General features: G+C 45.9%; 1 protein-coding gene across 2 annotated transcripts in view; it reads right to left on the bottom strand.

The window, feature by feature from the left end:
- Positions 1 to 8,266, bottom strand: part of ALDH18A1 (aldehyde dehydrogenase 18 family member A1) — a 40,372-nt gene extending 32,106 nt beyond the window's left edge. For both annotated transcript variants that reach the window (XM_059820961.1, XM_059820962.1), the window contains exons 1-2: positions 8,249 to 8,266; positions 4,457 to 4,580 (exon numbers count right to left, since the gene is read on the bottom strand). In XM_059820961.1, coding sequence (XP_059676944.1) covers positions 4,457 to 4,550 — 94 coding nt within the window. In that variant the 5' untranslated portion in view covers positions 4,551 to 4,580; positions 8,249 to 8,266. The remainder of the gene's footprint in view (positions 1 to 4,456; positions 4,581 to 8,248) is intronic.
- Positions 8,267 to 15,388: the final 7,122 nt, after the last annotated feature.

The raw sequence follows: 15,388 nt of genomic DNA, 5'->3' as shown, positions 1-15,388 counted from the left end.
TGTGGTGAAAGAAAGAAAGAAAGAAAGAAAGAAAAAAAATGCAATTTTAAGTGTTTCATTCAGACTTTAAGCCCTTGAAGTCACATAACATTTCTTGCCTTTCCAAGGCTAAAGCTCACAACACACACTTCTCAGTGACTGGGAATGAGAAGCTAGCTTTCAAGTCACCAAAACAAAGTGAGAACCAACAATATCTGAGCAGCACTAACCATGCCTATGGTATATAAGGCAACATCCCATGTGTCTCAGAGCTTTGACTCTGGGAATCTAGAAGACCAAAACTGAAGGACACTGTAAAAAAGCCCATATAGTTCACATCAGAAGTACTGGTTTTAAAAACAATCTCCTTTGCCTTGCCTCATTAGATACAGCTAGAGGGTTTTCCTGTCTGTAGTAGCACAGAAAGCTTAACTGTTAGGACAGAGAAGAAACACAGCTTTTACCACATCTCTAAGTCAGATATTTTTGCATGTTGCTCAACTAAGGGCAGTAGAAGGGGGAGGACAGACATACGAACTGGAAGTCACCTTCCTACAGGATAAAGAGGCGTTGGAGGGAGAAGAGACAGTCACAGCATTACTCAGGTAAGATACAAGATACACAAGGCTGGCACTTCACCCAAGTCAACGAGCTAGGCAACATTTCTCAGCAACATCTTTGTTTTCAAAATGCCTGCAAAGGACAGTAAGACCACTATCAGCACAGCAGATTAAAAAGAATAGTGACTATTACGGTACAATCACAAGCAACAGTCTGGATCCTTTCTACCTGACAAAGAAGTGGACCCAAACACCTAAAGTCCCAAAGTTAAGCTGAAGGAATGCAGACAGATGGAAAGCACTTCCAACATACTTCGTATGAAGTTTTGCAGAGCCACAGTGAATTGTGTCTGAAGGAGTTGTGCAGATAAGAATACCTGGCAGTCCAAGTGTGTCAACTGGATAATTAATATAATATGGATAAGCCATATTACTTGAAAAAAAATTTGAAACCACATTTCCTTATCCTCCATCTAGTTGTTCTTGTACTACTATTCAGAAACTGCATTAAACCAGGTCAACTTTTAGACAGTCTCAAAAATAGCAGTATAGCAAAAAAGATGGAGAACACTTCTGATGTAATTACAGAAAAAACAGCTACCGACACTACACTCTGGGACCAAAAGTGCATCTTAATCAAAAGATGGCACATATTCATGGAAAAATTATGGAAAATATCATACTGGATGCTATTCAAAGGCACTGAAAGAACAATGCAATCATCAAGCACAGTCAACATGGGCACACAAAGGAAAAGTCCTGTTTAACTAATTTGATATCCTTCTGCGACAAGGTCACCTGCCCAGTGGATGAAGGGAAGGTGGTGGATGTAGTTTTTCTGGATTTTCGTGAAGCTTTTCATACTGTTCCTCACAGCATCCTTCTGGACAACTTGTCTAACTGTGAGATGAGCAGGTTCACAGTGCGCTGGGTGAAGAACTGGCTGGATGGCAGGGCTCAAAGGGTTGTAGTGATGGGGCTACAACTGGCTGGCAACCAGTCACCGGCAGCATTCCTCAGGGCTCAATCCTAGGGCCAGTGCTGTTCAATATTTTTATCAATGACCTGGATGCAGGAGTTGACTGCACCATTAGCAAGTTTGTTGATAATACTGAACTGGGAGGTGCTGTTGACTCTCTTGAGGGACAAAAGGCCTCACAGAGGGATCTAGATAGATTGGAGCATTGGGCAATCATCAATGGTATAAAATTTAACAAGTTCAAACGCTGGATTCTGCACTGGGGACAGAGTAATGCCGGGCACAAGTATGAATTGGAAGAGGAGCGGCTGCAGATCAGCCCTGCAGAAAGGGACCTGGGCGTGCTGGTGGGCAGCAGGCTCAACAGGAGCCAGCAGCGTGCCCTGGCAGCCAAGAGGGCAAACCGCATCCTGGGGTGCAAAGACACACAGCATAACCAGCCGGTCAAAAGAGGTGATTATCCCGCTGTATTTAGCGTTGGTGCGGCCTCACCTTGAGTGCTGTGTGCAGTTCTGGGCCCCTCAATTTAAGAAAGATGTGAAGGTCCTTAAGTGTCTCCAGAGGAGGGCAACGAAGCTGGTGACAGGGCTGGAAGGAATGCTGTGTGAGGAGCAGCTGAGGACTCTGGGTTTGTCTAGTCTGGAGAGAAGGAGGCTGAGGGGCGACCTCCCTGCTCTCTGCAGCTTCCTGAGGAGGGGTAGTGGAGAGGGAGGGGCTGATCTCTTCTCCCTGGGATCCAGGGACAGGACACCTGGGAATGGTTCAAAGCTGCATCAGGGGAGGTTCAGACTAGACATGAGGAAGCATTTCTTTACCGAGAGGGTGGTCAAACACTGGAACAGGCTTCCTGGAGAGGTGGTTGGTGCCCCATGCCTGTCAGGGCTTAAGGAACATTTGGACAATGCCCGTAGTAACATACTTTAGCTTTTGGTCAGCCCTGAAGTGGTCGAGCAGTTGGACTAGATGATCGTTGCAGGTCCCTTCCAACTGCAAATATTCTATTCTAGTAAATCCTAACCAGTATCTCATCTGAAGATGTAGAGGCTTCTTTATAAATCAGTAAACTGAATCCTATGCCATGGTCAGAATTATCTGATTTTATTTAATCTGTTCAGTCTAATTTCGATGCTCTGTAATACAAAATAGATTCATTTACAACCTAAAGTGACTATTCTGGGCATTACTTCTGCTGGAGAAAGACAGGAATGAACATAGTGCTGCAGAAAAGATAAACTTGTCATTTAACAATGTTTTAAATAAATAAATTTTTTGTTCATTATACACGGAGAAGAAGTTTAAATGATTAATCATAACTGAGGGCTGCACTACCATGTCATGCATACAAAAGTAGAAAATGGAATTTGGAGATGAGTTTCATTTGCCCCTCATTTTCACGAGGGAATACCTGTGAATGTAAATAAGGCCTACAATACATACAAAAGAATAGGTGAAGGAGTCCAATTTCACTGTTCTTTCCAGCATTACACATTACTATATAGTATTTGCCTATTCCACACAGTATGACCAGAGGCTAGAGCTTCAGGGTTTAGAAGGTTCCAAGAAGGCAGCTGTTGAGGGATAACCAGTATCTGAAAAGAAACCACTTATTTGTTCAGAAAAACAAGGAAAAAGACAACTGTTCTAGAACAAGCAGAGAATTTCATTCATCTCCACTAAAGTCCTAATTGCTAACCTAGCTCTATGGCTGCATAAACCTACCTTTCTTAGTTATTTTAGACTGGACTGAGATGTGAAATCAGCTCCCATGTTACATATGCTAAACATTTCTGCTGATGCAAGCCCATTAACTTGCTTCATATGCAATTAAGGAGAAACAGATATAGCCATCCAGTCAACTTTTTGCACAAATAGTTTCATAGGCATTCCGGTTTTCATACCCAGTACCTTGTCAGCAACTTCCCTTCCTTAATAAAGAAGGGGAAACATATGAAAAAGACTTAAGTATTTGGCACTGCGGATCCTTTTATGCAACCTGCATGAGTCTTGCTTCTCAGGAGTAAAGCAGCAGAATTTCAAAATACACGAGCTGAACAGGATCACATCAGAAACAGTGGAGAACAAAAGGCAAGTGTGCTCAGTCCAGCTTTAGAATGCAACTGATGAAGTAACCAGAATTGCTCCAATACCGAATACTGACTACTGTCAATACAAAGGAATAATTTTCGCAGTGTTAACTATGAGTAGTTTACCGACTTTGGAAAATGTGGAATATTTAGAAATACTACAAATGCAGAAGTCAACAGAGCTATAGCACAGAAAAAATAAGTTTAGCATTTTCAAGATTTCAACATTTATTAACATACAGACCAATGGGAAATTAATCTTGCATGCAATGGTAAACAGTTAATCTCTTGATCTAATAAGAGTCTATCTATCCTTGTTTTCTCTATTTCAGACCACTAATCAAATAGACAGTGAATGGTTTTCTCAAGTTAGGTTTCCAGAGAACCACTCTATACAGGGCACCTATGTATTTACACTCAGGTTTCCTGCAAGCATCTTTCCACTTTTATCTAACCTGAATAAATTTGAGCTTCACACCTTGCTTTACTCAAGACATCTGTGGGTTGAAAATGCAGATGGGGGAGGAGACATAATCAGATCTCGTTTTCCAGGAATGCATGAGGTTGAAATAAAGAACTTTTACAGTAGCAGTACTTTCACAACTTTTTTTTTTGCTTGAAATGCATGTCAGAATGAAACATACACCCTCTCAGACATCCAGCTGAATATTATTGAGTTAAGGGAGAAAGTAGCATTAAGAAAGTAGAGCTTCAGCTGCAGCACATTCCAGAGGTTGTAAGTTTTGAATGATGTTAATGAGGCGATTTTCCTTTCAACATAGGAAAAAGCATAGGCATGCCCAGACACATACCGACCAACATTATTAGAAACGTCTGCTTTCTCTCATACATACATAAACGGGAAATGGCAGCGATGGCATGTGGCGATAACACAAAGCACCTTCCAGGGGAACGGACAAGAGGGTTCAGAGCAGCTCGACACAACATTTTGAGATGCCTTCTGCAAATCAAGGATATCTGTAAGTTAAAAGGAAGGGAGGAGGGGGAAAAACTGGTTAAACAGCAGTGAATTTCCATCTATATTTCTCTCCTCACCCACCCCCCCAACTCCTCTTTGTCCTGTACAGTCTTAACCCAATTTCCTTGTGCAAGAGACAGACAGCCCACTCTCTCCATTTTGCAGAATTCTTAGACTGTGACTTAGAAGAACTGAAGGCCCCTGTTCCCTACCTGCTGGCAGAAGATGATTATTAAAGATCAAGAACAAAACATGGTTCCCCAAGAAGGGAAAAGACTATTAGTGAGTGTACCTACAATGGAGAAAAGTCATAACTTTTTCCACAGAGAAGCCTGGAATAAAAAAAATAATTAAAAAAAAATGTAGAGAGGTTGTATCATCCAGACTTTTCCGTACACCCCACAACAGAGCATCTACTATACTTCTCATGAATCTCACCCCTATTCAATATAGAAGATATGCTGATTCACTTTTCCCTGAGCACTACCAAATGACAAGATGTTAACCTTGATTACAAGTAAGGACACCAGTTTCCAAGGTATTTGGCATTAGTTTCCCTTGACTGAACTTGCAAACACTCAGGATTCTTGTAACTCAAAATCCACTAAAGCAAGTACCCAGCAAACAAGGGATACACAATTAGAAATTTCCTATGACAGGTCTAGTTGAAGTAATGCATCTAGTATCACAAAGGAAACAAAGGAGATTAACAAGAATCCAGTTCTCCCAGACAGTGCTTAAGCCATGAAGCCTCTCCTTTGCCTTTTACAAAATTTTGCTTCCTTTACTTGTTTTCAATCCATACCTCTGCACCATTGGAATAGAGCAAACAACACTGCACAAGCTGTGATAGGGAGAAGGTACTGAAGAAAGGACAAGGAGAGCTCATAGTAACTCCATTGGAAGACTGCTATTACAAATACCATGACAATTATGGCACCTGGCAGTTCTGGCATACGTGTACATGAATACTTGAAGTTGCTTCATTACCCTGCATCAGTGTATTGTTATTATACCTCATTATAATCCTTACCAAATTATGCACCTCTACATAAAAGAAGGCAGCCACCAGCAGATAATGGTTCTCCTGTTTTGTCTAGTAAAAATTACATAGCATGGCATTTTAACAGTATTAATCTGCAATGTCCCTCCAGTTCTGTATTTCATCTGAAATGGCAGTCTTGACCACTGCCAGGATGAGGCAGACAAAGGACTCATAGTAGATGATACAACTGAGCAAGTAGTCCAAGTTTTCTTCTCATAATAGGGCAAGCTTAAAGGAGCTGGTGAACAGTACCAACTAGACATTCCCTCCCTGAACCCTTACCAGGCACCTTATGCACCTGCCTCTGGGGGGCACAACAATTCCCACTGTTCATACATCTGGCTGCTTGATCCTTCCACCTTGAAGTTCACCCTGGCATCTACTGTCAGCCATCATCTTCCCAGCAGGGACTTAGTTGTGTCTCAGAGGGATGCTCAGAGTCCAGCAGCTCCTGACAACCTGAACTGGCAAATGGCAGGTCCTTTATCCAGAACCCCTTCCACCACAATTATCCTGAGTGGAACTGCCAGTTCCTCTTCAGCTCCCTTCACAGACCATCTCCCTTACAGAATGGAAGCAGGGACTCTAACTGAAGTTTCACCCCCAGAATTTTCCTGTTTCAACTCCCACTACAGTAATAATCTTCACCTGGTGTTGCACTGTCCCTAGAATACAGACCCATACTAGCTAGATCAAGCTTTGTTCTCTCCTTGATTGCTCCTACTGACCTGCCAGAGAACCACTTCACATTCTCACTACAGGGCTGCTTGCAACTAAGAGCAACCTTGTCCTTCTGGAAGACTGCCTCCTGTTCCCCTTTGCCAGAGACACCTTTGCTAAGCGCGAGCAGACAATGAGGAGTGGGAAGTGGCAGACAGCATGGATCTTTTGAGGGAAAAAGGTTAGAAAGAAATAGCACGTTTTTGAAACCAGCTTATGAGAAAAGGCAAGGAGACTAAGTTAACAAGACGACAGAAGCAGAAATTTTAAAGCAGCAGCAGACGTCAAGAGAAGAAAGAGCAATACGTGAAATGGGAATGATGCTGCCAGAAAGCATAGATAGGGCACGCTGTAAATTACAAGCTTTCTTTCAGGCTAGTCCGAGGCTGCAGAATAACTCCCTTCTCTCCTCTCACTCAATCAAGGATTTAAAGTTAATTTCAATCCTCATTTTCCATTCCACTCCCACCATTTCCATACCTGGAATGGTTCTGGTCTTCAGTAACAAAACAAAAAAGGGTACATAATTAAAAAAAAAAATTAAAAACTTCTGCCTTACTTGGAGGGCCGGGCGCAATAAAAAGAAATGCAAAATGCATTATTCAGGTGTTTGTCCAAGACTCTAGCAGCAGCTTAAAAATTTATTTTTTTCATTACCAGGAAAACCTAGTTCTTGCAAACGAGTCTCCAGACCTCACTTCTAAAAATAACATTCTCCCATCATCTCTTTAAATAACAAGAGTTATCCCTATATTACCACTCATAGAAAGCAATACTATTGGCTAGTTTTCATGAATTTATTATCCTTATAACAGCTGTTAAGTAGCACAGTACATTTAGATTCTGTTCCAGATCAGTGTAAAGAGGCTTAGCCTCCTTCCCCAGCAATCAGAGGTCTCAAATCGTAAAACTGGTGCCTTTAACAACAGCCTATAACACTGATTTTTCAGTCTGTTGGCTGCAGGCCCATGGGATGTCCACAACTATTTGCAGTGAGCGGATAAAACACAATCAAATAAACTTTTTTTCACAGTTTTATATATAAAGGCCAATATCTCAACTAAGTGTTAGGACATTCCACAAGTGAAAAAAATCTGGAACCCAAACTCCTACAGAAAGAGCTATACTGTCCTGCAGTTAAGCAATTAAGCAGAGATAAAGCAAGTTCCAAGGAAATCCACAGAATTTTGATGAAACAAGTCTTTACCACAACACAAATAAGTCCTCCGCAACATTCGGGGGGTTTTGTTATTTAAACAGCTTTGCTACCTTGCAAACTAAAATTTTTGTAAGAAAAAAAAAAACAAATCTGCAGCTCTTAGTGCAAACTCAAAACCCAGAAACCTTCACAGAGGGAAGCCAGTTCAGAAGAGCCGAGTGAAAAAGAAAAGCTTCAAAGCGCTGGCGTTCGGAAGAGTTGGCAAATCGCTTTGCCCCGGCTCCGCAGGAGTTACACAGGCGGAGAAGGGGCAATTCAAAGCAACGCGTACGGCGCCCTTCCCTTCTCCCGGGAACCCACTCCAGCGGGACGGCGCTGCCGCCCGCGCCCTCAGCAGCCTGTCAGAACCCTTCTAAGCACCTCTCAGCCCCAGTACCTCGAAAGACAGCACCCGCGGAAGTCCAGCGCCGCGCCGTTTTGTTACACCTTGCCTGTACGCGAGCTAAGCAGGGGAAGCAGGGCTGCAGAGCAGCGGCCCTCCCGGCAGCTCCGGCCGCCTGCCCTGCTCGGGGCAGGTGAGGCGCCGAGCGACCGCGGCGGGGCCGGCGGCAGGACGCGCTCCAGCGCGGACCGGAAGTCCCGCCTGACACCGCACAGCGGCGAAGTCCTTGTTGCGGGCTTATCAGCGGCGCCCGCAGGCATCACCCCGTGCCCCAGCACGTAGCTCCGCCAGAACCTCCTACCTGACCCCTCCCGCTGAAACCGCGACAGGGGTGTCCGAGGGAAGCGGCGGCAGAGCCAGCTGACCCGCCGCAGCCAATCCCCGGCCTCCGGCGGCAGCAGCCACCTCAGCGCGGCCGGCGCGGGCTGACAGCCGTCCGCCGGCTGATGCAAGCTCGGCGGCCCCAGCCTCATCCCTCCCACCAGCACGCACGCCTTCCCGTCCTGCTGCCCCAGCGGATGATGTAACTCTGCTCCACGTTGCAGCACAAAATCCAGGGCGTTACAAGTTACAGCGTTAACAGCTGTTTTCTGTCTAGTCCCAGACGAGTCCAGACAGCCCTACCCACCGCACAGGCCGCCGGGCCGTCTGCCGCACCGAGCTTCCCTTGACCCTGATTCTCCCTCTTCTCAGATGTTTGCAGTCTGATGCAGACAGCACATGAAAGGGGTCTGTACCCGAACTTTTGAGGGTGGCTTTACCTCCTCAGGCCCTTTGCCTCCTTTGTTTTCTCCACTGTTGCCCAAATCCCTTCACAAGGGCAAAAGCGCTGGCTTTGCTCTTCACTTACCTCCCATATCCCATTTGCATTCATTCCTAAATTAAGAGACTCATAGAATCGTTTAGGTTGGAAAAGACCTTTAAGATCATCAAGTCCAACCATAAACCCAACCCTGCCAAGTCCACCACTAAACCGTGTCCCTGAGCACCTCATCCACACGTCTGTTAAATACCTCCAGGGATGGGGACTCAACCACCTCCCTGGGCAGCCTGTTCCAGTGTCTGACAACCCTTTCGGTGAAGAAGCTTTTCCTAATCTCCAGTCTAAACCTCCCCTGGTGCAACCTGAGGCCATTTCCTCTTGTCCTGTCACTTGTCACTTGGGAGAAGAGACCAACACCCACCTCACCACAACCCCCTTTCAGGCAGTTGTAGAGAGCGATGAGGTCTCCCCTCAGCCTCCTCTTCTCCAGACTGAACAACCCCAGCTCCCTCGGCCGCTCCTCATCAGACTTGTGCTCCAGACCCCTCACCAGCTCCGTCGCCCTTCTCTGGACATGCTCCAGCACCTCAATGTCCTTCTTGGAGTGAGGGGCCCAAAACCAAACACAGCATTCGAGGTGTGGCCTCACCAGAGCCGAGTACAGGGGCACGATCCCCTCCCTACTCCCGCTGCCCACACCATTTCTGATACAGGCCAGGATGCCGTTGGCCTTCTTGGCCACCTGGGCACACTGCCGGCTCACATTCAGCCGGCTGTCGACCAACACCCCCAGGTCCTTTTCCGCCGGGCAGCTTTCCAGCCACTTGTCCCCACACCTGGAGCGTTGCCTGGGGTTGTTGTGACCCAAGTGCAGGACCCGGCACTTGGCCTTGTTGCACCTCATCCAATTGGCCTGGGCCCATGGATCCAGCCTGTCCAGATCCCTCTGCAGAGCCTTCCTGCCCTCCAGCAGATCAACACTCCCGCCCAACTTGGTGTTGTCTGCAAGCACTCTTATCACAGCAATTAGTAGAAACCATAAATCTACAGTTTCTCATCTTTGAAGACACTACAAAATTCATAGTAGTTCCTCAGTTCAACTCAGATATTAGTTATGCTGTCTTCTATCTCTACCTGTTTTACCACTCTCATATTCCTGTTTTCCTATTAGAAATCAAACAAATTCCAACAGCACTAATTCTCATGTTGTTACAAGACTGTATTTGGGTTTTTTTGTTTGTTTTGTGGGATATTTTTGTTTGTTTGGGGGTTGTTTATTTTTTGGTTTTGTTTTGTTGGGTTTTTGGGGGTTTTTTAAATCTTCAACGCATCACCTTCTGGGATCAGGAAACAATCTCCTCTGAAAGTCTCATGACCATGGAGAAAACCTCATGAAGACTGAGCAATATTCAAGTGGTGGGGGTAGGATTCAAGACACTTGCAAAAACCTCATTGTCTCAAGAATTAATAGAAGGCCCAGCTCACAATTATCTGACACTAAGATTTCACTGTCTCTACATGAGGGGAAACAAACCAATCCCCCAACCCCCCCCGAATAAATATAAGGTCATCACTTTGTTAGAAGACTATCTGGAGATGTCCACTTTGCCAGAAGTAGAATTTGTTTTAATCATCATAGCACATGTAAGCCCTGCTCTCCCCTCCTCCGCACTCATAAGCCCTGCTCTCCCCTCCTCCCCACTCCAATTATTAGCAAAGATAAACCTGATGTGTATAATTGCAGAATAAAGACAATGCCAACACCAGAATGTTGGTCACTCACTCACAAAAAAAGATAGAACAGTGATTAAAGATATATCACAGCAGCTGATCTTTTTATGTTAAGCCAAGCCTTCATTTTTATTTTTAAACAGCTAACAAGAAACATTTTAGGCTCACCTGGCCAATTTCTAGCACATGCAACTTCTTTGAACTGTGCTTCCAAATAAAAAGCAATAGGTTCCCCTCAACTCCTGCAGATACTGAGGAGCTGGTTTTCTTTTTGAGACACTGAAATAGAGGAAGAATTGGCGAGAGAAAATGAACAGAACCTAAATCAGTACTTTCATCTGCACATGAAACCAGTAGTTTTTATGGAAGGATGCTTGTTAGTGGTAAGGAATCCTAGATTTCCTACCCAGTCAGCAGTTATTTACCTCCATGTACAGCAAGCATAGTAGGAAGTGAGCAATGGAAAACTGTGGTTTCAGATAGTTAAGGGTAGTGAACACCTTGAGTAATCTTAAAGGGAGTTCCATCTTTGACAAAAAGCATGGAACCATCCTGATGGTATTACCAATCTGTGTAGGCAGACACGCTACAGTCCACCTCCAGTCCTAGACACAATTGCAAGAAACACAGGTGCATCTCTGTGCAAAGACTTTTTTCCCCCCACCTAATTAAAAAAAAAAAAAAAAAAGAGTAGCTGTTTTAGTCAAGATTACAAAGTGAGGAACATAAGGATACAGGTTAATTTAATCAAGAGCTAGTCCTCACTAGGAAACCTCAAGATAGGGTTAGTTAGCATCTTTCAAGCATTTCCTTCCTCCTAACATCATCTCTCTACTCCTGCCTGGATCAAATCTGGCTGCTTTCTTCTACCACCTGTTTTCAGCACTGAGCAGCAAAACACCAGATTCCACCAGCTGTTAAGGACAAAGATGATAGAACTAGCATCCCAGTTCTGTTCCAGTTTTCCTACAGCCATCAAATGAAAGTTGTACAAAGATCATTCAGGAAAAGCAATGGAGACTGAATAAAAAATTTGTAATAGCTATGGTTAGTAGAGTGACAACAGTGCCACTAAGCAACGAGATGCAAATCAAGTACCTGGACGCATGTTCATATCCAAAAGAAACTGTAGCCAGGGAAATGCAACAGAATGAAAAGAAGCCTGAAAAATGTAGCCTGAAGTCAGCACTCTTGTATAATATTTCAGGAGAAAGACTGACTTCTACATTTAGTACCCTGGGTGTCAGTCTCTCTTCCAGAAACTTTAGTTGCACTTTTTTGCCCTACTGATTTTTTTTATTCATACCCTCCATATCCAGTCCTGCTGTGGAACCTCTTCAACAACTGCCTGCCTTCTGGCGATGGTTAAGCCAGTCAGCCACAACTTCCTAAGAAAAACTTGGGAATATTAACCAACTGCAGGATTTATTTCTAAGCCTTTGTCCTATCATTTCTCCAAGAAGAGCATCACTCAAAACAGCATTCATCTGCATCTTAGCCTCAGGGAACTGTGTGAGCTCAGTTCAGCATTCCCTCCAGTTCCTTATTTTTAAGCCATTTGCCTTTACCTACCTTTCCTTTTTTATTTTCTGTCCTCACAATGGTTTTCCCTCTTCTTTTGCGGTTGAGGAGAAACAAGATGGCATTCAATTTCTATAAAGGATAAGATGACACCCAAATCCTAGTGGGGAAAATAAGAAGTAAAAGATAACACATCAGAAGAAGAGCAGTCTGTCAGATGCCCAGATAAAGTACATGGGCAGGACAAGAAAGCAATTAAACCTACCTGAATAGTCTCCTGGTCTCCAGTTCTGTGTAGTTCTGGGGCTATTCACCTTCTCCACACCACTCATTTTATAGACTTTAGTGCACCCACCTGCTCATTCCTCCCTCTGCTGTGATGCTCAAGTTGCCCCTAAACAATTCTAGCACCAGAAGTGCACCAGTTTTGCCACGCCTCCTGCTCAAGCTGCAGTTGTCACCCCCCTCCAAAAAACAGCTTGATCATGGTAATATTCTGGTCAGAGACCAACTGACCCACCTGTCCATACAATCACGTGAGCACTAGCCCCAGCAAGAGAGAAGCACAGCAACTCCTTAGACTGCCACTAATAAACAAGTATAGAATGCTCTTGCTCTCCTTATATCAAGGCTATTTCATACATACAATCATCTCCATTGCTTTTCCTCCACCTCCCCGATTATCCTAAACAGAGTACAGCATATTACCCAAGGGAGAGTCCAGAACTGCACAGAGTGCTACTCAAGCTTGGACGAAGCAAGGATTTATATAGTGGCATGATACGGTCTTTTATTCTGCACTTCATTCCTTACCTGATAATTTCTACCATTCTATTTGCTTTTTGATCTTCACTACACCCTGAACTGACTTTTCAGAGTATCATCCACAGTGACTCTCAGATGTTTTCTTCCCTGGATGCTGCAGAAAAACATAAAAATACCATTGCTTTCATATTCCTACTAATACAACATGCAACGAGAGCAGCTTAAAAATTACTGAAGCTAAGCCTGAAAGATGCTCACTCTGCTATTGAATATACTTCTTGTAACAACTCTGGCAAAGAGTAGCTTAGAAGAGGACGGTAGTACAGCAAACAAATAAATCAGTAAAGCAGTTAACGCAACAAAAATTATTCACTGACACAAACACAGAGAAGGTAACATACTTTCTAAAGTCACTACATATAAATTCTTTACTATAGAACAGGGAAGAAGAAAACTTTATTTTAACCCTTTATAAATTGCTTCTCAGTGTCATCAAGAGCAAGTCTGAGAAGAGAAAGAAGGTAAACACTTCCAAGTATCCATCATGTTTTAGGGTACCAAGTCCGCACAGATATAAGCATTTATGGAAGCATTTTAGTTATTTTTCATTTAAGAAAATAAAACTGTTCTTGACTTCATAGTACAGCGACACTTGCCAAAGGCTTTTGGAAAACTGTGTAAGCTTTGCTCATTAAGTTTCCTTTATCTACAGTTTTATTACTTCTTTCAGAGAGCTATCAGGTTTCTTAAGAAAAACTCTGATCTGATCCTGTTTATATCTCCTGTGAAGAAACACTAAGTGAACAACACAGACTTATCACCAAGAGTTAGGTCAAAACCTAGGTAATAACTTTTATGTGTCACGCAAGTGTCAGGAGGGTTTAAATATTGCCTTTGGGCACGGAGAAATCTTGTAGGTGGACACAAGAGGCGCGCAAGGAAAAAGAAACATCAAGAGGGGCCCCAGCTCTGCGCTCACAAAGATCCAGAAGAACGAGGCCAATGCCGCTTGTATCAGTTCGTCTAGAGCTCGCAGGGGTCCGAACTGCAATTTCGCTCTGCCAGTAACTCCACGCAGCAGCAATGCTCTGTAGCCGTCAGAAAAACTCGAACCGAAGTCTACATGCTCAGGAAAGGTTGCGAGGACCAGAAGAACAGGGAGCATACAGATGCAGGCAGCACTGCAGCGACTGTCCGTGCAGTACCGGCACAGGTTTAAGGCTTAGCTCACTTTTTTTTTTTTTTTCCCCCCCACGGAGTGCTCACTCCTCCGCTGCGAGCCGTGTAGCAACCGCTCCTGACCCTCCAGCCGCAGGGACGGGCAGCAACCGCTCGGGCTCACCTGCGGGGCGCGGCCCAGCCCAGCGCTGGCCGCACCACGGCTCGCCCCCCCCCCCAGGCGACTGTCGCGCTCAGCTACGGGCGGGCGCGACAGCACGTCCCGCCTCTGCGACCTCCCTAGGCGGCAGGACCGGCAACCGCACCGGCCCCTCGGCCGGGCCGGGCCGGGCCGCACCGCCACCCCACGGGCGCAGCCCAGGCCGCTCCCCCACCCCCGGACACAGCTCACGACCGCAGCCTAAGGCTGCTCGCTAGCAGTGCCCTCGGCTCGGCTCGGCCCGGCCCGGCCCGGCCCGGCCCGGCCCGGCAGCACCTACCCGCCCTCCCGGCGCACCACCTCCACCCGCGGCCACAGCCGCCCGCCGCGTCGCGTTGCTTCCGGCCCCGCCTCGCCCCGCCCCCGGCAGCGCGGCGCGCGTGAGCCCCGGCCCGCGGCCCCGCAGGGAGGGCGGGCGGCGTGGTGGGGTCGCCCGGCGCAGCTGCTGCTGGCGGCGTTCCGGCGGGGGAGAGGTGTCCGGGCGAGCGAGTGCTCTGCGCGCCGGGCTTGCAGGGCGGCGGCGGCAAAAGGAGCGTTCCGCTACAGCCGGGCGCGATCGCGGCGGCGGGACGCCCGCCTCGCTAGCGGCGGCTGTTGCCGAGTTGCGGCCCCGAGCAGGGCCGGGGCGTACGCCGCGCGGCGGCTCCTTTTCGGCGGAGGGCGCGTGAAGTTCCGCGTTTTCGTTCCGCCACGTGGGTCCCACACTCGATCTTGTCGGGGAGGCTGCAGATGTGTTGCAGGGTCATGTTTGTGTATTCCCATAGTAATTGTTTCTTAAGGTGTATGGGCCTACAGTGCCGCACTGGAAAAGTAAGTCGAGCCGGATGAAGAGGGCCCGTACTGGGAGCAGAGCACGTAAGACACCTCTCCTTTCACTACAAACCCTACAGTGGTAAACAGTGGCTAAAACTTGGCAAACAAATTTAACAGCGGCTCATGTACTGAATGCCTGAAGAAAATGGAAGCGGACTAAGGAGCTTATAGAACTTTTAAGATGTCTCCTTTAGCTTTTTCTTCGCGTTTTATGTATATTCTTACATTATAGAAGGGGAGAATGATCTCAGAAATTCATTTCAGAAATTCACATTCTCACTGTTTCTGTTTGCTGGGTGAGGGGGAGGAATCTGATGAAACCAAGAAGTGCTACTCCAAAGTGGTACTCTTTCAGACAGCAAGAATGAAAACACGCAGTGCTATTCACTTCCAGCATGACAACAATCTCACAACCCCACAGAGAGATCTTAAGTAAGAGCTGGGCAGGCAGCCTAATTCACATCACTACT

The sequence above is a fragment of the Gavia stellata genome, chromosome 9 (genome assembly GCF_030936135.1).
Source record: "Gavia stellata isolate bGavSte3 chromosome 9, bGavSte3.hap2, whole genome shotgun sequence".
NCBI lineage: Eukaryota > Metazoa > Chordata > Aves > Gaviiformes > Gaviidae > Gavia > Gavia stellata.
The sequence above is the reverse complement of the archived record's forward strand: the minus strand, read 5'-3'. Positions and strand labels throughout refer to the sequence as shown.